This window comes from Crocodylus porosus, unplaced genomic scaffold, assembly GCF_001723895.1.
Source record: "Crocodylus porosus isolate Cpor-Errol unplaced genomic scaffold, CroPor_comp1, whole genome shotgun sequence".
Lineage (NCBI taxonomy): Eukaryota > Metazoa > Chordata > Crocodylia > Crocodylidae > Crocodylus > Crocodylus porosus.
In genome coordinates this window covers 6,302,070-6,326,908 of record NW_017728920.1, presented here as the reverse complement: position 1 = coordinate 6,326,908, position 24,839 = coordinate 6,302,070, and the positions used below count along the sequence as shown (strand labels likewise).

Here is a 24,839-nt window from a genome sequence, read left to right as displayed (position 1 = left end):
GCCCTAAGGGGAGGTGCTTCCTGGACACCCCCCGAAGGGACCCCATTGGAAGGAGGACTATCTATCTCTTGCCATGGGTCAGGGACTATATTAAGGAATAGATGTTATTAAGATTGTTCATGTTTGCACCTTACATTTTGTAATTGAAATGTTGTATTGTGATGTTGTAAATAGTGTTATTTAGGGTTTGACTTTGGTTATTGGTTAATGTTCACTGTGTAAATATATGTATATGGTATTTAGTTTTATGTTTATGTATATTATAATTCAATAAATTGTATATAGTTAAGAACTTTGGGCTTTGGCTAACTCTACAGAGGAAAGAGGGATTCACTCAAAATTCTGGCATCCCTCTCACAGCACCCCCTCCTGCCTACCCATCCCATCCTGTTGAGAATAGGGCACACCCTTGGGTGTACCCAGGTTACACAGGTACAAATAGCACAGCTGAATGGGCTGCAGGATCCAGACGGCAGACAGCAGAAGGCTGATTAAACTGGGCCCTGTTAACAGAGAGCTGGGTCAGATGAGCAAAAGAGGAAGGAGCAAGGGGCCATATAAACATGAGCTTGAGGTTCAGATTTGCCCAGCAAAGCCCAAATCCTCAGAAAGGGAGGAAGCTCTGTGGAGAGCTTCAGAAGAATAAACAGTTTTGTGGTATGCATTTGGGTTTTGGTTGAATGGAAGCTTGAGTTGTGGCTATGGGGGTGGTTTGGAGCCCACAGGGACCTCTAGGAGGTAGCTACTTCTTTGAGCCCTGCAAGGGACAGACAGATAAAAAGCAGCACAAAGATCAGGGGCCTAAGGCTGGGATAAGCTGCTTTAAAGAAATGGCCAGGAGGCCCCATAAATGAAATCAGAGTAATAAGTGTGGCTGGAGGCTATTATTATAGTGCCTGAGGCAAAACTAAGGCCAGGGATCAATGTTTAGGGTTTATATGACCCTGCCTGTGTGAGAAAGTAGAAAAACTCTGAGGACTGTCTGAAAGGGGGTGCATAGGGAAGCAGGACTAGAGACAGGCCCCAAGGACTGGGTGTGGGGCAGAAAAGTCCTAGGAATGGAGTTTAGGGACTCGGAAGGCACAGGGACTGAGCTAAGAGAAAAAGCCCTGAAGAAACTCATCAGGCCTTGGGAGAAAGCCTCCCCCATTACCTTAATACAAGGTGTGGCAGGCAAGAGGCAGGAAGTTGCAGGGCAGTGGGGAAGAGAGCAAAGAAGGACAAGTCGGGCTGCTAGGGGGTACCATGGCTGGCCTCGAAGGTTAGGTCATGTCATGGAGAATTCATCTTTTCTACCTAAACATCTTTGGAAAGTGGCTTGAAAACACTGAAACTACTGCAGTTTTGTTACATAAGGCTGACATATGCAGGCCACAGAAATAGTACAAAGAAACCGCATCACAGAGCCTTACTCTATGTAGTTTGTCTCCACATCCATGTAAAAGAGGGTTTGAATGTCAAGTAAAAGGGCAGAGGCAGAGTCTGTGTATAAGGGAAGCTAAGAAAAGAGAGTTATTTTTATAACTATTAATTTCAGGCTCAATCCTGCTAACTGCTGAACATTCTGGACTCAATCCTGTAAAGCTCTAGCCCAGTGTTTCTCAACCTATGGGTCGTGACCCAAAAGTGGGTTGCAAGAATATATGAAAGGCTCACAAACAAGCTTTAAAAATGGAACAAACTTGAAAAATGGACTCTTCTTTAAAGGAGAAAAACATGGGAAACTCTGACTTTTTCCTTGCAGGCTGGCAGACTTCCAGCCTGCAAGGGGCTGCTTGGGGACCCCCATGCCCCATGCATTCCGCCCAGCCCCACACACTAGGGGGCTGAAGCCTGGGGGTGGGGAGCAGTGGGTCAGGAGTGAGGGGCACTGAGTTGGGACTGGCCACTGGTGTTTACAAATGAGTCCTGGTACAAAAAAGGTTGAGAACCATTAATCTAGCCCATGAAAATCAATAGAAAGCTTACTATCAACACCAAAGGATTTGGGATTAAGTCCTGACACTACAGTTCAGCAAATTATTTAAGTATGTATTCCCCTGTAAGGATGTGAACAGCTTAATATGTTTAAGCACTGTGCTGAATTAAGGTTATCTATGCTGCTACTTAAATCCTTCCAGAACCAGAGTGTTCAGCAGCTAGCAACCCCAATGGATGTGCTCTGCTTTCACATAAATTAAATATGAGTCATGAGTCAGACCACTAGGCCTGTGCGAAGTAGCTACATTCACTTCAGATTTGGATTGGGCTGATTTGGTTCGATTCAAATCACTGTCCTGAATTGATTTGGCTGAATCTGATTCAGAGATTTGGCTGCTGCTGAATCCGCCGAATCAGACAGGCCCCATCCCCTGCCCACTCTCCCAGCCCCGGCAATGCCTCCCCTGCCTGCCCCAGCTCCAGGCTCTTTGGAAAAAAAAAACAACCCACTCACCAGATGCTGCCCAGAGGGGGGCGATCCCCACTGCCCCCCACTGCCCCATGCTGCATGGGGGGCTCTGCCATGGGTCCCCTGATCCCCATGCATTCTCCCAGCCCCCGCATGGCTGCTCTGCCCACCCCAGCTTCTGGCCCTTTAAGAAACACCTTCCCCCCAAACCCCAGAGTCACCAGTTCCTGCCCAGCAGTGGAGTGATTCCTGCTGCCCCGCACTGTGTGGGGGCTTTGTCACAAGCCCCAAGGCTGCTGCAGGAGCTGGTGAGTTTGGGTTTTTTTTAAGTTTTCCTTTCATAAAGGGTCGGGAGCTGGGGTGGCCCAGGGAGCCATGGGGGAGAGGGGATGGGAGAGTGTGTGGGAGTTGGGGGGGAGGGGAGAAGGCAGGGGATGGGGCCATGGTTCCCTCCCCCCTCCTCCAGCCCCCCCACCCCTTACTTACAAGCTCAGAGTCCAGGTCCAGCTCCCTGCTGCAGTGGTCGGGGACTGCCCGAGTCACTGAAGCACTCTGAATGTTTTCCAAATCAATTCAGAGAGCCTTGAATTGATTAGGACCTTTTAATTGGTCCCCTGATTCAGTGTGGATTTAGAGATTCGGCCTCCGAATGGGGCTAAATCTCCTCCGAATCGAATCAGCACTCAAAGGTTCACACAGCTCTATTAAGCACCACATTAGGGGGCTCTTTCATCAGGCATGTTTGAGGTGAATCAGGCCCTATATTTTTCACCCACAAAAAAATATACACGTGAATCAGTATGTGGCTAAATAATTCTTAGCCATGCATTTCTGATTTTTAATAAATTATTGTTATGAGAGCTGGTAAAGAAATTCCACAGTTCAATTGTTCATGTCCCCTTATCTCCAAGATAAAATTTGAAAGAGATTTTTGCAACACTTTCCACTAGAATTAATCTTGTTCCAGCATATCTACCATGTTGGTTAAAACTTTTCAAAATGTTATTGAGCATTTTTGTTTAAATTTGGAATTTTAATGGAAAAGTGGACCATTTTTGCATGTTTCAAACAACTCAAACTACTACCAGTTATCTTGTACAATGCCAAAGCTAGCAACAGAATAAAGTTTTAATAAATATGTACATAAGGAACTACTCATCTTACCTTTTCCCCATCATGCCCAGGAGGCCCTGGCAAGCCAATTTCACCCTAAATAAAAAAACACCACAAAACATTTTTTTAAAAGTACTGTTTTGCCTATTTTTACATTGGGCTTAGAAATCAGAGAACAGGGCTGGGTGTCAGAAATAATCAGCACTGATACCTCAGGGGGCAGCCAGGCTCTCATTGCTAATAATTACAAAAACAGAGGGGTCAAAAGCTTAAGATAACAGGACTCAACCACATAAGCATTATAGGGGTTAATAACAACTTCATCATTGCATAGTTTTTCATGCTGACTGGCAGATTAAGGTCTGAACTATGTTATAAATACAACGTAATCCAGGTACTGAGGTTAGCTACAGTACGCAGTCAGTTGAAGGAAAATGGGGGTAGAAAGAATTATAGACTTTCTTCAATCACATCTGTGCCTTCATATAGTGGGAGCACAGGATTTCAGGACATGAGATATAGGAAGGAGAATGAAATGACTTAAGGGACTGTAAGGTGTAGAATGTGTGTTAGAGGCAGACATAGAATACAGCAGCTGCAACACTATTCTAATCTTTAGATTCTCATGCTTTTCTAGATCTCTATTCACACGTCACAAGGGGACAGGTAGTACCTTTTGTCCTGGTGGCCCCGGGGGTCCAGCTGCTCCTGGAAGTCCAGGAGGTCCCTAAGCAAGAAAAAGCTCATTTTCACAATAAGTCAAAGTTTTTTTTTTTTATTTTAAACCCAAACAGCTCTTCAAATAGTGGAACAGAACAGCGGTGTTTCCTTTAAACATATCCAGTGGGACTAATGAGTAAGCCAGAGGCTCCTGAATAATCAGCAATGATAATTCAAAGTAAATTGTAGCTATATAGTATTTCTTGCACACAAAAAAACATTGCTATGAAAACAACAGTTCTTTTTAGCTGCTTCAGAAAACACAGTGACTTTAAATCTCTATTTACAGCTGATAACAAGAGTTTTTTCTATTAACAGAAAAATGGTACCCAGATAGAAAATGTGGATAATAGGAAAATGTTAGCTTGCTAAGTTCCTTAGTGGAGGTTGAGTTTAATTAACAGTAACTTTTATCCCAAATTCATCATGTGTTCAAATGGCTTCAAAAACTCTTCAAAAACTTTGAAGTGGACAAAGATTCTGGATGCCTCAGTTTTTGTGTGCCTAATTTAACACATTTGTTACTACAAAGCAGGGCACTTGACACCTGAAGCACCCAAAATAAAAGGTTACTTAAAAAAATTAGCTGACATATGGCTCCTAATGTGCACATTTACATAGGTGTTACATGCAAAATTAGACATCAGAGTAACAAAAGGCTGATGACTGCCCTAATTCTTCACCTCTCCAGAGGAATATTTGTTAGTTATCTTCCAAAAGTAAGTGCCAAACAATTATATATTCCTGTTACTGGGGAAAAGCCTGCTTTAAAGAGATGAAGTTTTCAATGGGCCTTGAAAATAGCACAGCCTGGGCCCCTTTTGACTTCCACTGGGTTCTCCTCATTTAGGCCAACCTTGCTGAGTGCCTTAAGAGCCCAGTGCTGCATTTACAAAGCAGGGGAAATATTAGTACAAGAATATAACACAAAACATGTCTTTTTGGCTGTCAGCATTGCTATGTCTCAGGCCATGACTGAAAAAGTTTGTGCCAGTTTGTCTGACTTTGTCCACTTTGCTTACAACTAAATTCCATTTGCTTGTCCAAAAACAAAATACCCAGTCAAGAATACAGACTCACCATCAGGGCCAAGGTTCGTATTTCCTAAAAATTATAAAGGAAGGAGTAAAACAGAAATAAAATTACAACTTGAAAGTTAAGTGATTTTTATTTGTTTTCTTTTATCAGTAATGGCATAAAAGCATCATGTATACTGAATAATATTCATTACTCTTATTATGGAAGAAGAACTAGGAAGGACCAAACTGACATGTTTAGTTTTGTCCATACTTGATGCATCTTCGTTAGACGTTTACTCCACAGTTGACTAATTAGCACTGCAGTAAACATATTGGTGTCTACACGTCCATCCCTGTTAGGCTGCAGTAAACTAATGTCAGCAGGATAGTACTAGTAAATACAAATACTATCCTGCTGTGGAGTAAAAACTCCATAGCAGTGCATATGTAGATGCTGGAGTGGCTGGCTGGGGCACAAGAGTGCATTTGTTCCTTGGTCCAACCATCTCCCAGAACTCCATCACTTAGGGTACTAGCCTGCAACTTTGCTGAAGAGCTCTCAGTTGCCCCAGAGCAAAATGAGCTAGAAAGAGCTAGGGTGTCTAAGAAAAGATCCCTCAAAAAATAATGAACAGCTTACTCCAGAAGTCACTGAACATGGCTCCCAAGATACATGTAGCAGTTCCTCACCTGTAGAGCATCATTGATATTACCATCATAATCCACCATTTCATCCTTTCCTGGTTCTCCTTTGGGACCCTATAAAATGAATCAGAACTCCAGTCAGGGCTCAACCAGCCAATACAGAGCAGAGTTGCCCAAGGATGTAGTTCCCCCATAATCTTCTCTGAGCTGAAATACGGATGTTCACCATGGTGTGAAGGGGAGGGGGGGATGTGCTTAGGGAAGCAATTTCATGGCCTATATTTTTTAAAATTTAAGTTTAAAGAATGATCAATAGATATACCTATGGGGATATTTTTGTGGCTATCCAACATCAGTATGTAGTACAAAGAGGATCAGCATTGCTGCTAGCTCAGTTGTTCTGCTGAATAACTAAGCTGTGGAACAGAATTCAGAAATTTGACCTGTGGCAATTTTCACATTTGAACAGATAAATATGAGTGCTCAGGTTGACACATATTGGCCAAGCACCTGTACAGAGCATATACATTCAGCTGTTGATGCCCCAAACTAGGTAGTATAGGTGAGACTTACAAGTAGGCTTCAGCTGCTTTCCCCCATTATGACAAGACAAACTAACTATAAACAAATTTAATTATGGTAACGGGATTTTGGGAGACAAAAGAAACACAAAGTGCACTCTGGTGTAGCTTAGGTACACATTAGGATCAGACATATTGTCATTTGCTCTTTCTAATATTTCTCATTTTTTTCATAAAGGAAGACCCAGGTTAGTTGGGTAAGTGGCACCTACCCTTGGACCAACGGGTCCATGATCTCCAGGTGCACCGGGTTCTCCCTGTAATAAAAAGGGCACTGCATGTCAATGCACCTTATTTTATAAACCTAAACTTCAGAGGCTCTTGATGTCTGGAGTTTTCTGCTGTCTCTGTGAGGTAGCATAGAGCTAGTCTGTGTTCTAAAACTGACCCTCGAAAAGGGATTGAGCATATTTTGTCTCCTCAGGTTCATATCCCACAGATGGAATTATAATTCCTTACTCTCTCCTTGGGAAACTACCCCTTTAAATCTATTAACAATTAGCCAATAAACAAAATCCTTCGTTTTGGAATGAGCAAAACATATAACTTGTTTCAGGTTAAATGCAACATCCTGACACGATCCCTTTTTAGTTTGCTGAAAAATAAAAATAAAATTTCATTTCAAATGTGACCCCAAATGACGTTTTAATGATTTTTTCCAGTTCAGCTGCCAAAACTGAAAAATTAATTATTCCCATGGCATTGGTCAGATTTAGATGTTGGGACACTTGACATAGAATGCTAAATGTACATCGAGTGAAGTGATTCTTACAGGAAGAAATGCTCTCATTTTTCAATGGCATGAATTTTCATGGATTATATCTTTATTAGACCAACTGCATGGTTGGGATAGACAACAAGCTTTCAGGTATCATGATTCCCTTCCTCATGTCTCATTGTTCAATGCCATTGGTGAAAATAATAGCATGGTTTTCCTGTCCATTACATCACTACATATCAACCCCTTTTGCAGTGCCTGAGATTCTTGTTTACAGCAAAAAATGTTGCTAAACAAAACTGATACTTTCAGGTCAGAGAGCTGGACGTAAAGAAGCCATATGGTGTTTTTCCGATGATAAGTAACACTAAATGACTGATCCTCCTACATGCTCCATTCGCTACTCTTAGACATCACATTCAAAGATGGAAAATAATTAGCACCTTGATTTATATCAAAACATTGTCCATGCAAATGTAGGGAGGACACCAAACCAGAATAATTTCCCTTATACTCTGTTGCATATTTGGCCCTTTATATTATTTCTTTTCAATATACATTCCTCAATACAATTACATGCACACTCTCACTATATGGATATGAAATCCTATATGCAAGTATCTTGCAGTTGATAATTTGGTAAACTGATAATCTTGTATGGTTTTCAGATGAGAACAGAAAACTCATGTTCCATAAGGGAACCATTATCCACAATCACACATGCTACGTTAACATATTAGGCAGTAAATTAAGCTTCTTGTCATTTTGAATAACACTCAATGCAGTAGGAAATATAGCTAATATTATAGCTTTGGAGTAGACGAAGCAACACTTTCCACAGAGCAAGATATTTTTAACATTCTTTATACCTTAGTATGATGTTCACAGACTGTTCTGAGGAGGTGGTTAGCCCAGTGAGAACCCAGAAGACTTAAAATGATTTTGATCTTCCCTGTCGTCTTGACCCTTTAATCCCAGTTCCTGATGCATTTCTTTTTGGCTAGGGACAGAGTTTCAAAAAGCCTAAGCCTGAGCTGATTTAATCTTTGCTGGTTAGTCTAACCTGGCTAGGCTAAACCAGTTTGTAACTGTACAGACATCCCCTCTGGAATGAAAAAATGCAAGCACATGCCTGTGGTGTCTCAGGCTAGAAGCTGAGGAGCACTAGAACAGCCCTCCCTTCCCTTTTACAGTGCTGAGCTGAGGCAGGGTATAGCCAGGCCCCAGCAGGATGTTCTGATTAGGGAGCCCACTTCTCCCCCCACCCCACAGCCCAGCAGGGAGTTCCCTACATAGTGTTATCACCCCTAACTCAGTGTTTATCAGCTCTTTAAGAAAACAACAGCCTCGCTCCATTAGTTCAAGCTCTTCTTGAACAGCTTTTCCAAGAAAGGAATGGAGGGACATTACCAGCTACCTGTTGATTAGCTCCACAAAGCCCTAAATTGACACAGTCCTGTCTGCCTTTTTCTGTCTCCCACAGCACAGACCATAGCCTACATGTGGTATGCTAGCTAATGCTGAGAGGTGTCTGTGTAAGGCAGAGGGGAGGGGGGATCCCTGCTTCATCAGGGAGTGGTGAAGGGGAGTGGGGGAGCAGGAGGAAGCCAGCCAGACCCTGCAGTACCAGCAGTCTTTGCCAGAGCTGCAGCCAGGGAGCAAAGGGGAGGGGCCAGCCCAGCTCTCTGGAGCAGAGAGCCTTGCCCAGCCAAGAGAGTGTGCCAGGATGCTGGGGGACTCTGATTTAACTTAAAGCAGAAAGGGGCCTGGGGCTGACATTGCATTAAACCGGTTTGACCCAAATCAATTAAGTCAGATACTACATTCAACCAAATTTCCCTCAAACCGGTTTTGGCAATTTTCAAACTGCCTTATGTGCACAGAATTTGTTATGTTATAGGTTTAAACCAGTTTCTGATCACTTAAACTGGTTTATGTGTAATGTCTGTCCCTAGCCTTTGAGATCAGCATTTCCTCTGTGCTGCAAGCCTTTTTTTCCACACAGCTTTTTCTATATGTCCCTTTCCACAGTCCCTTGGCTCCTCTGTCCTGCTGTGGGTGACCAAAATGTTGGGATGTACCCCATTTGGTTAGCTTATGCAGTGGCAACAGCTAAATGTGGGATGGTGTGCCAGCCAATCCCACTACCTGCCCTCTAGCACTGCATGTCTTTCTGCTTCCCAGAAATACTGTTGTGTCTAGGACTTGGGCTCACGGGCCAGTTGGTTAATGATATTCTGTTTGCTTTGCACATGAGAGGTTGCAGAAAATGTAATGTGTATAGGAAAATATATATCTTTCTTTCCATGATTGGCTATAGCAATCAGCTATTTGATTAGGGGAAACAGCTGCAAAACAGTATTTTTCCCAATTGCTGCATTTTAACTGAGCTCCCTGTCTTGGAATCCTTCTCAGAGGTCCCATTTGTTCCCATTCCCTTCATACCTTTTCTCCCTGCAGTCCAGGCTGGCCAATGTCACCAGCTTCTCCCTTAAAAAAAGTTGGGAGTGGGGGAAGGAACAGATCAACATAAATGTGCAGAAAAGAGCGATTTCAACAATGGTGAAATGATTAAGCCTGATAACAATTAAAATTGATGGAATTCCACTAAGATAGGTAGAATTATACTATCTTAACATTCAGATTTCTTTTGGCAGTCTCAATATCTGGGGTAAGTTCCCATTTTTCCACTACTTCTGGATAAAGGTATGACTCAGCATGAGTGAAAGTATCAGAATTCAGCCCATTAACACACCTCTTAACACATCCTGAATGGAGCCAGTCTTAGGAAACTAAATCCTTTAACTGTCCTTTGCCATTAAGCAGGATTTCTGATCTGCTAATTGTCTGGGAAGGAAAGTATGGATAAGAGTTGGTTCTCTGAAGATCTCAGAGTTCTGGTACACAATGTTCACCCTGTCTCATCTGGCACATATGGCATCAAAAACTGGTGGTGATTGTGGGGGATTGTTCATTTACAGCCCCTGTAGAAAAATAATTTAAACACAAGTAGGGTTGTTTCCCTACAAATTCAGTTAATACATGTTGTAGCCTTCGATGTTTAAAATAACAAACTAAAGAACCCTGTAGAGCCTGGCCAGTTTATGAAATCTTGGCCTAAATCCAGTTGGGTGCAGATGAATGCAAATTTCACCCTCTCTTCAGCACTCCATGCAAGGCACATATCCCATACAAAAGATAAATATAGAGTGTGTTGGGGGCAATATACACACCTTTGGTCCTGGGGCCCCAGGTAATCCTGGGGGTCCAGCTTCTCCTTTACCTCCCCCGAGCACATTACCAGCATCTCCCTTCTCTCCCTGTTGGCAAAGAAAAATAACCCAGTCAATTAAATTTGTTCACCTCCTTGTAACCTCACCTGCCTTGCTGGTTGTTTTCAGAGTGGGTTGGGGGGTGAGGTGTGAGCAGTAACCCCAGTAGCTGGCTGCCCGATGATATCCTGGAATGCAGGTGTAGTTTATTTTGTTATTTATCAATGAATATGTTTAGAGTAAAAACTAACAAAGCCAGCCAAAGCTGCAGCTGCTAACGCATCTCCACCTTTGGCTGTAGCACTCTGTCGCAGGGCACTGAAATGCCCTGCTCCTAGAAAGAGGGACAGGTGCCAGTTGCCAGGGCAATCACAGTTTGGTCAGCTGACCAGAAGGGGGCAGAGCCTGGCCTATATAAACAAGCCAGGCTGAGGCCAGAGACCGTTTCCCTCTGGCAGCTGAGGAAGTTAGAGCTCTGCTGAAGCAGGCAGGGTAGAGAAGCCCGATGGTCTGAACAGCTACCGGGTGGAGGAAGCCCTGGGAGGGATTTGGGAGGCTAAATGGCCTGATGGTTTAGAGTTTGTTTTAGCCAGGAGGCTTAGCTTTGCATTGTAGCCGGTTGGCTCATGTTATTACATTCTGTTGTTTGTTGTTACACCAGAGGACTGGATGAGGCTGATAGGGGTTGGAGGAGGCCTCATGGGGGGCTCCATGGCAGTGTGGGGACCCCGGTGCTAGAGAGGGCACAGTATTCAGGGATGCACTGACCCCAGCCCTGAGAAGGGGGATAGTGGAATAGGGGCCAGGTAGGGTCGAGGCCGCCTGAGCCCCCACAGGAATTGTAGACCCGAGGAGGGGATTTAGGAGCCAGGCATGGCTTTGGCCACCTGAGCCCCAATGGTGAGAAGCCCCAGAGGGTGCTTGTGTTAAGGCCAAAGGAGGGGATTCAGGGCCAGGTACGACTATGGCCACCTGAGCCCCAATTGTGAGGCAAGGCCCCAGGGTGGGCAGAGAGCACGGGAGAAGCCAGGGAACATCTGTGAGGATGCAGGCCATCTGAGAAATTGACTAGACAACGTCCGGGACATCCACAAGGCTTGGGATGTGGTATTAGGGGTGGTAGGAGCCACGCGTAGCCCTTAAGGCGTGAGGGCACCAAGTCACCCTAGACGGGGCACAAACTGGAGTACGTCAGGGGTACTGTGTCAAGGAGGACTAAAGGCAGCCTCCCTTTAATACTCTTAATACTCTTAACATCAAAGACATGTCAGGTGAGAACGAGGGTGCATTGACACCGACTTGGGACAGTAGGGGGCGCCAGGAGAGATCACGGCCACTCTTAGGACCCTGCCCCGTGACACACTCCATTATCAGATTTGAGTACAAGGTTCAGCCAAAGCACTGCAGACAGTACTGTGCTGCCAGCACTCTAACAAGGAGTGCTTCAAAACTTCTTCACTTCAGGAAGTGATATATGTGACCCCCTTTGTGGGGGGGGAAGGTGGGGGGAGAACCTTCTAGCATCACACAAAATCCAGCCATTCTGTTTACCCAGTCACTCTGGATAAACTCCCTGCCTGGCCCAATCTAGCTTCTTTCATCTCCTATTGCTTTTCACCTCCTACCTCTCCAGCAATACATTTGATAGCTTTGCCGTGTGAATTCCTTTCTGCTTTTGCAGCCCACAGGGTGTACCAATGTACATTTGCTCATGGTGTTTCCTCATTGTGCCTGAATCCTTTTCTACAATGACCCTTTACAGTAGGGCTGTGTGAAGCTTCGGTCCCTGATTCATTTCAGCAGCGATTCGGCCCAATTCGGTGGCTGAATCTCTAAATCCAAATTGAATCAGAGGACCCTTTAATCTCTCCAGTTGAATCGGAACCCTCTGAATCAACTTGGAGAAATTCAGAAAGATTTGGCAATTAGGACATAGACATAGCTTTAAATGTTTTTTCTACATACCTCTAGGTAGCAGGTGGCTCATGAATGCTGCAATGCTGGGGCACATGGAGTGTCCCACAGGAGCATGGGGGACTCCCCAGTGTGCTTGGCAGCAGACCCAGAGGTGGGCCAGAAGCACTGCACTTCTGGTTCACTTCCGGGTCCACTGGGGAGCGCACTGGGGGCCCCTCATGCCCCCTGCCTCAGCAACTGGTGCCTCCTGGGTCTGGGGGGTGGGCACCTGAGGTCCTCCTGCAGCTGATTGCTAAGCCAGGGGGTCATGGAGGGGCCCCCTGGCGTGCTCCCTGGCAGACCTGGAAGTGGCCTGGAAGTACTTCTGGTCCACTTCCAGGTTCGCTACCGAGCACGTAGGGGGGACCCCTGCGCTTCTGTAGGACATTTCATCCACTCCAGCACTGCAGTGTTCATGAGCTGCACTGGTACCTTGAGTTACGTAGAAAAAACATTTAAAGCTGTGTCTATGTCCAAATCGCTGATTTATCTGAATCAGCATCGAATCTTCAGATTTGGATTCAGCCAAAATGAATCGGGGACAGTGATCCAAATCAACAAATCAAATCACTGTCCCTGATTTGGGCCAAACCCAAATCGAATAGAACCCACTTTGTACACCCCTACTTTACAGTAGTATATTCAATCTATAGCCTCTTTGCTGACTTTCCATAAAGAATAAAAATCACTGCCAGTTGTGGCTGAATTTTGGGGGGAAGGCGTGTGACATATACTAAGATCTGTATTAAAACCACTAGTTTATTTTACATACAGCATCCAATAAAGAATATTCAGTTACCACTAGTCTGAGCTGGATTTTGAAAACAATGCCCTGAAGATGAAAGAATGGATTTTCCTATAAGTCCCTTCAATTGCTCTTCCTTCCTACTGTATAGACCAGATTCATCATCGTTATAAAAATAGGTATGTCTCTGGTGCCTCTGGTAGAGTTGACCCCATTAAGTCCTCATATATTTGATCCTCAATGTTTTATTTCTGGGTGCATGACATTGTTTTGTCTTGTTTTTTTTCTTTAAATCAGTAGAGTTGTCATTCTAGGTACTGAGTTATTTTTAAAACTTGAATAATCATTTTAAATAATACTGTTAATATAAGTTGTACAGTATTTTGCTGCTGCTTGAACTGGCCTTGAAAAATGATAGCTTGCAGCTACTGAAAAGGGAGGTATTTTAAGGTAGGGTGAGGAATCTTGTCCCCAAAGAATTTATCCTTCTTTCCTCAGGGGAACCATCCATAGAATCATGTTTTTCTTGTCTGAAGAGCCTGCTTCTACCATGCAGCTAGTGTAGAGAAAACACGGTAACTATATGCCAGTGTATTTGTATATGTGCATTTACATGCATGTGTGCAAGTGTGGGTGTACGTGTGCATGCAGTCTACAGTCTTATTTATATTATAAAGCTCTGCCCTCATAGCCAGTGTTGCTCTCCCAACAGAAGAAGGCTTCTGCCTGCAAAGCTTGTTTTTTCAGGGGAGCTGATGTAGCTCTTGCAGCAGACAATCTCCTTCTGTTGAATGCCTGTGTCCACATCAGGAGGCACCGATACCAAAGTACTGCATTAGTAAGTAGCAACAACCCAGTAGCATAGGCAAACCCTGCAGCTGGTCCGTACATGGATGCAAGCTGCCTGATGCCATACTGAGGGGAAAACAAACTGGGATGAAAAGTGACAGAATAGGTCAGAGATTGTGACAAACCTTTAGTCCGAGGAGCCCAGGCAAGCCAGGATCACCGGCTTTTCCTTTCTCTCCCTGTTGATAAAAAGCAGATAGTTAGGGGCTGGCTCTTAAAAGAGTTTTCTCCCTTGCAACGCCAGCCCAAAGTGGTGGGCAGATGTCATCTGTTACAATGCTGGAGTATTGCTAAAACTCCCTTCTTTTTTTTCTTTTTTTTCTCTGTGGGATTTTCTTCTAAGAGGCAATCAAACTTTTCAAAGTTGGAAGGTGCCTCTTTGCCAAGACTTCAGGATCTGCTTATTATGTTAACACTTTCTCCTGTCAGTGCTATCCTTTCCCCTTATGCCTTATGATCTTATAGTTCTAGATTTTTGCATTTCTTTCTTTGTTTACCCCCCCCCCCCATTTTTCCATGTCTTTTTGCCTCAGACCAACACGGCTACCAAATAGATCCTTTATGATCTTAATGGCATTGGCAGTTCCTTCCCATAGATTTTTAGCAATAAAAGGCTGCTGTACCCAACCATGTAAAGAGCCATTCCAAACTTTAGAATTAAACTTTAATGGAGTATTTGCCTCCTGACTTGTATTGTTTGTTTGATTAAAACCTTAGTTTTCCTCCAGGTGCAATCTTTTTGTATGGTGTGAATCCAAAGAAACCTGTTGGATTTACATGCATCAGAACATGAAACGGTTGGGGGAGGTAGGGAGGTGCTGGTATAGGATAATTATAAAGGGCAACTCTTTACATATGACTTGTCCCTAGTTAAACCTTATTATTATGCAGGCATTAATTATTTTAATAAGTGTAGTTTTTGCAAAGTCCTAAAGACCAACATTTACAAACTCACTTACATGGATTGCTCTAGGTGTTGCTAATTGTTTGTCACTTATAGTTATGCTCATTCTATAGTGCACTCTCATTCAGCACATTAATATTTGAAAATTAGCAGCAGACAAAAATCCTAACATGGAATCAAGCAAAAGAGACACTTCACATCCTCATTTCCATTGCATTTAAATGAGCTGTGATAATTTCCAGCACTGCAGATTGGCCCTGGGAGGTGTCAGTTCTTGAAGTCATCTTTGAGGTGATCTTGCACCTCATCAGGAATCTCAGTGCTCTGACTCTGCAAGAACTCTAAAACAAAGTTCTACTAGTTACCCAAATACAAAGCCTTTTTCAGCATCAGGTCCCACGTAAAACTTCATACACTTGTGACTAGATAGCATTGTGTAGCATGGCTTGATAATGTGATACCACCAGACATTGCCTGAGGGGTGACACCTGAAATAACTTTCCACATCAGTTTTTAAAGATGTTACTGCTCCTGCTGCCACCACAACTGTTTACAATGCAACTACAGTGCACGACCCAACCTGAATGATATCTTTAAGCACACTTCCAAACTCACTTGGCAGTAAGGGCATCTTGGAGATGCTGCTTATGCCCTTTTTAAGGCCCTTGATATATCCATTGCTTGATTATATTTGTTCATACTGTAGTAAATTGATAACACCAAATCTTTCCCTCACTGCTATTTAAAAATCAGTGCATCATCTCTAAAGCAATAACATTCTATACTGCTCAGTGCTAATGAAATGAAGTGGAAACAGGAGTATGGAAAGCTAAAAGGACAGAAGAGGACCAGATAGATAATTCATGACAGGACCACTAGCAAGCAAAAAATGCAGCAGGAATAGCAATTGGAGCAGCTGGAGAAATACAGTTTGGATGCATAATGGGCACGTGCATGCCACCCAGTGTTCACTTTGGCAAAGCAACCTTATTTTATTCACTGTAATATTTGTTGTGTGCCTTAGAGGTTTGTTCCACAACAGACTCAGTGCCTGACAAATTCTGGATAAATTTCTGTTCTAGTCTGTTCATAGTGTATAGGCTTTAATGTTAAGCCCAAATTCAAGGTATTTTGAATGACTTCCCCAGAGGTTCTGTTGTAAAGATAGCTAGCATGTTTAGTTAGCATGTTAGCAAAGATAGTTAGCATGTTTTTTCTTACTCTTCCTTCTTTGCTGTTGCAAGTACACTTACAAATATTTTAGCCTTACAGAGAACAGGTTTAATACAGTAACATTTGTTGTTAGAGATATTTTCTTACCTGTAATTCTTAGTTCTTCAAAGTTAGTAACTTTTTAAAGTTAATATAAGCAAAGAGCATACATGCACAAGGCAGTTACTTGCCTGCATTTCTTAAAAGTGCATAGATATGCAGCATCATTTTGAAAGCAGGTTAACTTACTTTTTAAAGCAATGGAAATGTGCTATATATAACTTTATAAAGCAGGAGTTGACACCTATGGCCCAGTCCACAAAACTGTGGCTTCAGCAGTGAGGGTCTCTGTCTGCTCTGTGACAGTCAAGCAGTGGCAGGCTTCTGTGGAAGACATGGGCTGACTGCCCACAATGTGCCTCAGTCAGGCGGTTAGAGGACTCAACCCATGTTGCGCTACAGCTGAACAGCAGGGAGAAATAGTGGAGACAGCCAAGTCCTAGTGCTGGCCTACCTCATACCCATGCTGGGTCATTTTGACCCACTGCTGGAAAATATTGCCAACTCCTGCTCTTAAATAATCAGAATCAAGAGTCTGTGACTCTACTGCAACAACAACAACATCCAGAAAACAAGAATTCTAGATAAAGAATGCCTTTTTCCTTGCATGCCATATTCTGTACCTGTGCATGTTGGTGTACATTCATTTCAACAGAGGTCAAGGACAGATATCTAACATGCATGGTACTTGCATGAATACTCTGAGAAAAGGCATGCATGCTATTGCTTATGACAATTAATTAAAGGAAAAGATATTTGTTCTAGACACTTCTGACCCCCCCACCGACAACAGCCTTTTTATAAGACATTCTAACTTTCAAAATGCCCAATAGTCATTCTTCCCTTCATAACATACTCATTGTTATCATGAACTAATGATTTTCTCCCTGGAGAAGACAATAGGCTGGCTTGCATTTCCCAAGTTTAGAATATTGGTCATTTCTAGAATGTCTGAACCTGTTCAGATTGATCCACTAGCTGAATACACATTAGTGTATGTAGAGTGTTTTCTGAGATGCTGAGGAGCTGGCAGTAGAAGTCAATAATTGAAAAGAAGTAAGTAGTGATTAGAGATGGGGACATGGTATTTAGCAGTTCCAAGATGAAAGAACATATCCTAACACTTCCAAACAGCTTCATTTTATAAAAGTCCCCTGTGTTTTCTAGGGTTTATAAGACCGAAATCCACATTTAGTCCTGAGCAAAAATGGACTTACCAGTAACAAATTCTACTAATAATAACCTGACTATACTCACAAATAGGTGTTTAGAAGTACAAGTGCTCTGATTTCCACTTGCAACTTACCTGGCACCTGCAAAAATTGTGTGTTGCTCACACAATCTAGCTGTTTCAGTTAATCAGTGCATTAGTTTGGATATCAAGGGATCTTTCTCTCCTGAATAACCTGTTGTCTCACTCCATTCTGAGTCCAGCCTTTTGCTTTGGCTGTATTCAGCATTATTTTCTTTCCCATGTACTTTAAAGATAAAGATTATTGCCAATGGGAAGCTGTCATAAGGGGGGCCCTAGCAGAAAGGGACATATAAAGACTCAGCATAAATATTATTTAAGACATGTTGATTCCAGTGGTGTTCAGATTACTGGCACCTCAGGTCAGTTATTACTGCTGGAATTAAAACTTATCAGGAGAAAGCTAAAACCAAATACTTAATTCCTTTAAAAAATTAATTTGCTCCCACTTCTTGTTCTGTCTCTTGCAAGCAGTAACATACAAAGCTCACTCCACCCATGCACTGAGAGCATCAACAATGGGACACGAGCATTCCACTTCAAGCACAGAAATGCAGCGCAAAACAGTCTCTCTTCAGCCAGTGCCAAAGAGGAGGAACGGCCCAGTATAGCAGTGCTAAGAAACCAAGCCCAAACACACAATGTCCTACCCTCTGCCCCCTTTTCCCCGGCAAACCTGGGGGGCCCATCCTCCCTGGAACTCCAGGTTCTCCCTTGTTGATTAAAAAAAAATCATCTGTTATATGGCTGATTATCTCTGCAAAGCACAACACACCTGGCTTAAGATCAAACAAAACTTTGCTGCCCTGTGTTCCTGTGAGCATTCAAGGATATTTTTGCAATATTTTTTGCTGCATTGTTTTACATGATATTGATATAACTGGACATAAAACCTAGGACCAATTTACACAATGACTGTGAAAAAGACTGCATCCTTATGCTACAAAATGGGCATGTGCCTAGTGGAGGTACAAGTACAAGTGGGGAGGAGTGGTCTGGGAGACTGTGAGTAACATACTCTTCAGTAAAACTGTGTTGCTATATATCCTATAGGACAGACAGGAAAAGAAATAGAGGAGCCAAATAATATGCCTACAGGCAAAGCAGGAAGGAATAGGAAAGGGAAAGAACCAAAGAGAGACTATTTGCAATATGGAAGTCTCTATAAAATGTGCATCTCCCTCTGTTACGAAGAAAAGTTAGTCAGCAGGTGTACCTACACAAGATGCTAACTGTGCAGTAGCCTAATAACAATGTGCAGTAGTGTGCTGGGCAAAAACTGTGCTAATACACGACTGTGCAGTAGTTTTAGGTTACTGCACAGTAAGCATCTCTAAACCCATGCGCCAGTGCTAGAGCACAGTAGCGCATGTTACTGTGCATTGATTTAGTACTTGGTTAACCAAGTACTAAACTTAATGCACAGTAACTGTGGTGCATTAATGAATGTGTAGACATGCCCAGTTTGTCTCAAGCTCAGGTACCATATTGACCTTGGGCCAACTCTACAAACAATGTAGGAAATGCAGATTTGGAACAGCTATGCATTTCAAGTGATACCTTTTCTCCTGGAGTGCCTGGCTCTCCCTGCATGAGGAAAAAATGGAAAAATAAATAGTGAGAAGACAAGAAAAAACACGGGGTGGACCCCCATGTAGAGCTACTAAAAAGAAAAAATGAGTGTTTGCAGAGAAGCCCTCATGCCAATGCCTTGATGCAGTATTTTAATTTGAATTTAGATTTTTGTAAGTCAGGGCATACAGACAATTTGGGAAATGTTAAAGGCTTGCTAATGGAGACACGTTTGATTTTATTTGTTTTTGTATGAGGCTCTTGTTTTTGTCCTTATTTTGAAGGCATGGTATATAGCCATAGGCTGAAAGCACTACTGATAAAATGCAGGTGCATGGGCAACTGGTGCCTCCTGAGTCAGGGGGGGCATGTGCCCCCACAGTAGCCAGTCAGCAACTGGGGGGGTGTCCCCCCACAGCCAATTGCGCCGACCCGGAAGCGCAAGCTGGCACTTGCAGGGGTAGGCACCAGCGCTCTCACCTGCCCCCCTTGCCCATTGCCTAAGTGGGGAGCACTGGCTGTCAGGGGGTGTGCCACTGCTCTCAGGGGGTGCACATGCACCTCTGTATACCCCCTACATGTCGCCACTGTGCAGGTGTACAACCAATTTGAGCTGTTTTTCAAGAAACAACTTCCAAGGCCTGCCTGTTTAAAAGCCATGCAACAAGGATCATAGCAAGAAGTCTGGGATTGTCTGGTTAGATCTCTCACAATTTCAGGAATATGCTAATGCTGACATTTTTTTCCTGAGCTGCTTCCTTCACAGCTATGCTGGCCTTAGCATTTCTGCTGCTGCTATTATTGCTAACCATTTGTATACAGTAACACCCAGAGCCTTCAATTACAAGTGGCTCCTTCTTGTGTACAGTGCTTTACAAGTGTGGGATCGTGGTGGTGGCAAAGCTATCTCAGCCAATAAGAATGGGAGAGAGAGGCTTCATCACCACTCAAAAAGAGTGCTTCTTTCCTCCAAGCATTTTCATAAAAGCATAGCAGTCCATGTTTTCCTTGGGACATGATATTAATTTGAGACAATAAACTCTGGCACAAAGTTCACACCAAAGTTTATTGCTCCCCAGGACAGTGTTTACATGTGTGCCTGGAACTGCATGATGTTGAACTGCGGTGAAGCAGCCCTGGCTGGCAGGGGACCCTGGGGGCATCTTGCTAGTCCAGGGCTGCTCCCACCCAGCTTAATGTGCTGCATAGTAGGCCTGTGCAAATAGGGAAGTATTTGATTTGGATTCAGCCAATTTGGAGGACAGTGATTCAATTAGGAGATTCGGATCACTGTCCTGAATCAATTTGGCCAAATTGGCTTCAGAAGATTCAGCGCTGATTCAGAGAGATTTGGCCATAGACTATAATGGGGAATCACTGAAATACCTGTAACTTTGTCATTCTTTGGCAGATTTGGATGAAAACAGCAGGGATGATAGTTCATTCTGAGGGCATGAAGCCTGCCATGCTTCAAGGAGATAGGTGCAGAGGTTTCTGGGAAACTGCACCTCGAACTGCTGAAAGCAAAACGCATGTTGCATATGTGTCAAGGCAGATTTGAATTAAAACAGCAGGGATGGTAGCCCGTTTTGAGGGCATGAGGCCTGCCAAGTTTCAAGAAGATAGGTGCAGGGGTTTCTAGGAAACTGCACCTCCTGACAAGCAAAACTGGTGACATAACTTTGTGTGTGTTATGTCACAGTGGGATGAAACCAGCAGGGATGGTAGCTTGTAAGAGGGGGCCTTCTGGGTGCTCAGGCAGAAACAGCTCACAAAAGGGATAGAAAAGCTGCAGACAGAGGCTTATGTGCTGTTTCTACATCCCTTTCCCAGAGCACTGATTGGAAGGGGACTCAGGGAAAGATCACAGTCACTGGCCAGCTACAGCACTGGCCTGCTCTCCCTTCCTCTTTTCAGTTTCTGTTCCCCTTAAAGATTGCCTTCTGAATCTCCAGATCTCTGAATCTTTTCTGAATCGATTCAGAGGCTCCGAATTGATTCGGAGGGGTTTTTTGGTCTCCCAATTTGATTGGATTCAGTGATTTAGCCTCTGAATTGGGCCAAATCTTCTCTGAATCAGCGACCAAAGCTTCACACACCCCTATTGCAGAGGCACTGGGGCATGAGGGTGCTCCAGTGAAGGGCTAGCCAGCATGACCCAGCCAGTCTCAGTCAGCATCTACACGTATGTTGCAGTGGAATAAATACATCCACCATAGGACACTATTTGTGTTGGACAGTACTGTCCTACAGTGGAGTTAATTATTTTACTCTGGCTTAATAGCACTGCATGTGTAGATGCTGATGGTGATGCTTTAGTGCAGAGCTAATTACTTAGCTCTGCAGTAAATGTCTCATGTAGACGCACCCCCTATTATTATTCAGTGGGTTTTGGAATTCATCTGTGCACCACTTGGCCAGCTAATCTGGCAATTCCTGCGTTTACTGATTTGAAAGGTTTTCCTGTCACCATGGTAGCTGAACCCTGGTGTAAGGTTTACTTAAGCAGACATTTATTTGGCTAGATATAAAATGTCTGTGTGTCTGATGTCTATATATTTATATTTATTAGAAAATAACATAGAACCAAGAAATATGGAGGTTCAAATACAGTTCAGATTTGGAGTTGAGAGGAGCTGAAAAAAAGTCAAGTTTCTCTTGATTTCATTAGGCTTAGAGTGGATACAGGAAAATTTAGCTGACCAATCTGGGGAAGGGCTTAGGCCTTCTTTCACTGGTGTCAGCAACTAAGTAGACAGTTCCCTAGTTCTCCCCATTGAAAGGAATAGACATTCTCCCTTTTTAATCTATCCTGAGTTTCTAATTTTGTGTGGATGAATCTTTACCCTGACATTGCAGGAAAGGCAATTAATGTCTGTGTTTTCTTTTAATCCTTGCCTTTCCCAGCATGCTCAATGGCCATCCATCTAGGACTACAAGCTATCTCTCCTATCTATGTCCTAACCTTCCCTCTTCTCCTCACTCTGGCCTAACAGGCTGCACTTTAATGCAAAACTGACCTTCATCCCTGCAGCAGCCATTCCAGGAACCCCCTGACAGAAAGAGAGGAAAGAACACTTTGAAATTAAGTAAATATATATATTCTTACATAAACAGTATCACTGGGTGAAAAGTTTAAAGGAATCCTTGTCTCCTTTTCCAAATCTCAGAAGAGACATAGTAGCAGCTACAGCTACACACATCCATCCTTATTCCCCAAAATGGGGAGTTTCCTTATGGTAGTGGCTCTGCTGTCTAGTAAAACAAAGAGACTATGCCATGGAAGTCCCCACAGGCTCAACCCACTCAGATGAAACTACTATTTCCTTCCTCCAAATGTAGTTGTTACTCTGTCACATTGGATCTGTGACCCAACAAGAAGCAGTGCTGGCTCACTGAAAATCAGATAGAAAACATGAAGACCCCCTATCAACTAAAATGTTTGAATTCAGGTCCTTTTTTTTTTTTAATGTCTCTGAAAATGGTCAAATCAGAACAGCGGGAAAAATGTTTTTGGTCTTGCTCACCAGCATTGCTCTGTAGTATCACAGAATTCAAAACATTTAGTATGAGCTTTGTGAGGGATCTATGAAGCCAGCTACCATGGGAAAAAACTCTTTCAAGCACTCAAATTCTTGCATCATTCTGCAAAGCAAAGCAAAACACCACCAACAGCTTATGGAATGTAATCTTCCCCTGGAGACTGAGAAGGGTGTTGACTGCCCCCTTGAGACAGGTGCTCCTGTGGGTAGGATTATATTTCCCTTAAAGACATGGTGTGAAAGCAAAACTTAAACATCATTCCCTTGCTCAGACCACATCTTTGTATACTAAATGTTAGTACAGGTTAGGTTCTTTACACATTTCCAGTTATAAAAGCAAATGTGAAGGGTAATGAAGATCTAGGAAGGGATGTAGAGCAGGAGGAAATGAGGCAGGGTTAGAAATGGGATACAAGAGGGACTGGGGATATAGCAGATAAGAGGAAAAGAGATGGAACAGGAGAGTTCATAGCCAGAAAGAGCTTGGAAAAGTTCAAACGGGAAGAATGTGAAGCAAGAGTGGGACAGGATCATACCTCTCAACTTTCTGAAACAGAAATCAGGGACAAAGCTAAAAAACACAAGGACAGAAGATGGAAATCAGGGATTCTATGTAATAAAAGGGGAAAAAAAGCATTCAGAAATGTATCAGAGGTGAGTAGTTTTTAGTAAGTATGGGCCAGAGTCATGAAAGGGATCATGTGGCCTGGGGTTTGGATTTTACTGGGCAGATAGCATCCCTATTCCTTGTGTTTCCACTTTAAAACTGCAGTGAATAATTCCAGTGATATTTTCCAATGTTTATTTTTTAATTTCAGTGAGCACACAGAGACAGGGGCCCTGATTCATCACTGCCCTATTCCAGTTTGACACTGGTGTGATGCCATTTATTTCAGTGGAATAACACAAGCAAGAAACTTAAGTTTGTGATGGTGAAGTTGGCCCAATAGCATGCTCATTTCCATTTTACAACGTGCTGATTTCCTAGAAATACTGACTATCAGGAGGTCTCATCAAAATAAAGCATTAAGGATCTGATGATGTTTTCAGTGGGACTAGAGGACATGCAGTTCATTGCAGAATTGAGCCTCCTGGCACCAGGAATAGGCAGGTCATTTGTTCAGTAAAATGGCTCCCCTATTATCCCTTTGATAAATTAGGCCCTTTATTTTTAATTTTAGAAGCAGAAAGAAAATAGTAGAGAAAGTGAGAAGAATCATTGTGAGAAGAAGAAACCAAATAAGGGCCATCCCTGAATGTCAGGGACAGTTGAGAGGTATGGGTAGGGTCGATGAACTAATGCCACTCCTTTCCATTTCTTTTAAGGTACCTTAGCTCCATGTCTTCCTGGCAGCCCTGGCATGCCCCTTTCCCCCTGGAGGCAGAAACAGAAACAAAGAAGGAGAAAAGGACAGACATGAGAGGAGTCCATGTTGGTGATCACGAGAAGAGTAGACCTTACATGCATGGCACAATATGTCAAGACGTGCTTGTTAGTAAGACTGGAAAACAGTCTTGCCCTAACTCCAGCTTTTATTTTTAAGAAGACAGTTTCTCTTACTTTTCCTCCTTCGCACCTGTATGGATCAGAAAGATTGCATTGCCATACTCGTCTTAATGTCACTGTATATTTTTGCAGTAGGATAATGTGGACCCAATTCTTTTTGATGTCCTTGCTGATATAAATGAAAGCAGAATTAGGCCCTAAATTCTAATCTCAAGCCTGGTATCCTGGAAAGTTTTCTAATGCCAGTGTCAGCTCCTGTGCAGCATGTGAGTATGAAAATGTTTTCTTTATTTCTATGGCAAGCTTGTTATTACATATTTATCACTGTATCTGAGGTCAAATGGGAAAAAATATACACTAACCAGTATCCATATAATTATGTAGGTTTGCCTGGGAGAAAGAACACAAAGTTTATAATCACTGTCTCTAGCAAAAGCTGGAATAAATTGGTAGACTTTGTCCATGCCCTAAATAGCAACAGACCTGTCTTTCATCAGATCTGAGTGTCAGTTTTTCAGGTGTTTATAATCTACTTCTTTCTGCTGGATGGAGTGACAGGTTGCCTGGGGCACGAAGGTCCTGAAAGTGCAGAGCTGTGTGGGTAAGCAGCTGGTACAAGTCTGGCCCCCTGCTGCCTAAGCTGACTTGGCAAAATTGATTAATTGACATAGACATAGACATAGACATCAGGGCTGGAAGGGACCTCGGGAGATCATTGAGTCCAGCCCCCTGCCCAAAGGGCAGGAAGTCAGCTGGGGTCATAGGATCCCAGCAAGATAAGCA

General features: G+C 43.2%; 1 protein-coding gene across 4 annotated transcripts in view; it reads right to left on the bottom strand.

Annotated features, from left to right (window-relative positions):
- Positions 1-24,839, bottom strand: part of COL13A1 (collagen type XIII alpha 1 chain) — a 185,096-nt gene that overhangs the window by 33,163 nt on the left and 127,094 nt on the right. For 2 of the 4 annotated variants that reach the window (XM_019538523.1, XM_019538525.1), the window contains 10 exons: positions 22,028-22,060; positions 18,996-19,022; positions 14,133-14,186; positions 10,419-10,505; positions 9,631-9,675; positions 6,680-6,724; positions 5,932-6,000; positions 5,303-5,326; positions 4,176-4,229; positions 3,554-3,598 (listed from right to left, as the gene is read on the bottom strand). In XM_019538523.1, the coding sequence (XP_019394068.1) occupies positions 3,554-3,598; positions 4,176-4,229; positions 5,303-5,326; positions 5,932-6,000; positions 6,680-6,724; positions 9,631-9,675; positions 10,419-10,505; positions 14,133-14,186; positions 18,996-19,022; positions 22,028-22,060 (483 nt within the window). The remainder of the gene's footprint in view (positions 1-3,553; positions 3,599-4,175; positions 4,230-5,302; positions 5,327-5,931; positions 6,001-6,679; positions 6,725-9,630; positions 9,676-10,418; positions 10,506-14,132; positions 14,187-18,995; positions 19,023-22,027; positions 22,061-24,839) is intronic. The other 2 variants (XM_019538524.1, XM_019538526.1) reach the window with 1 other exon arrangement.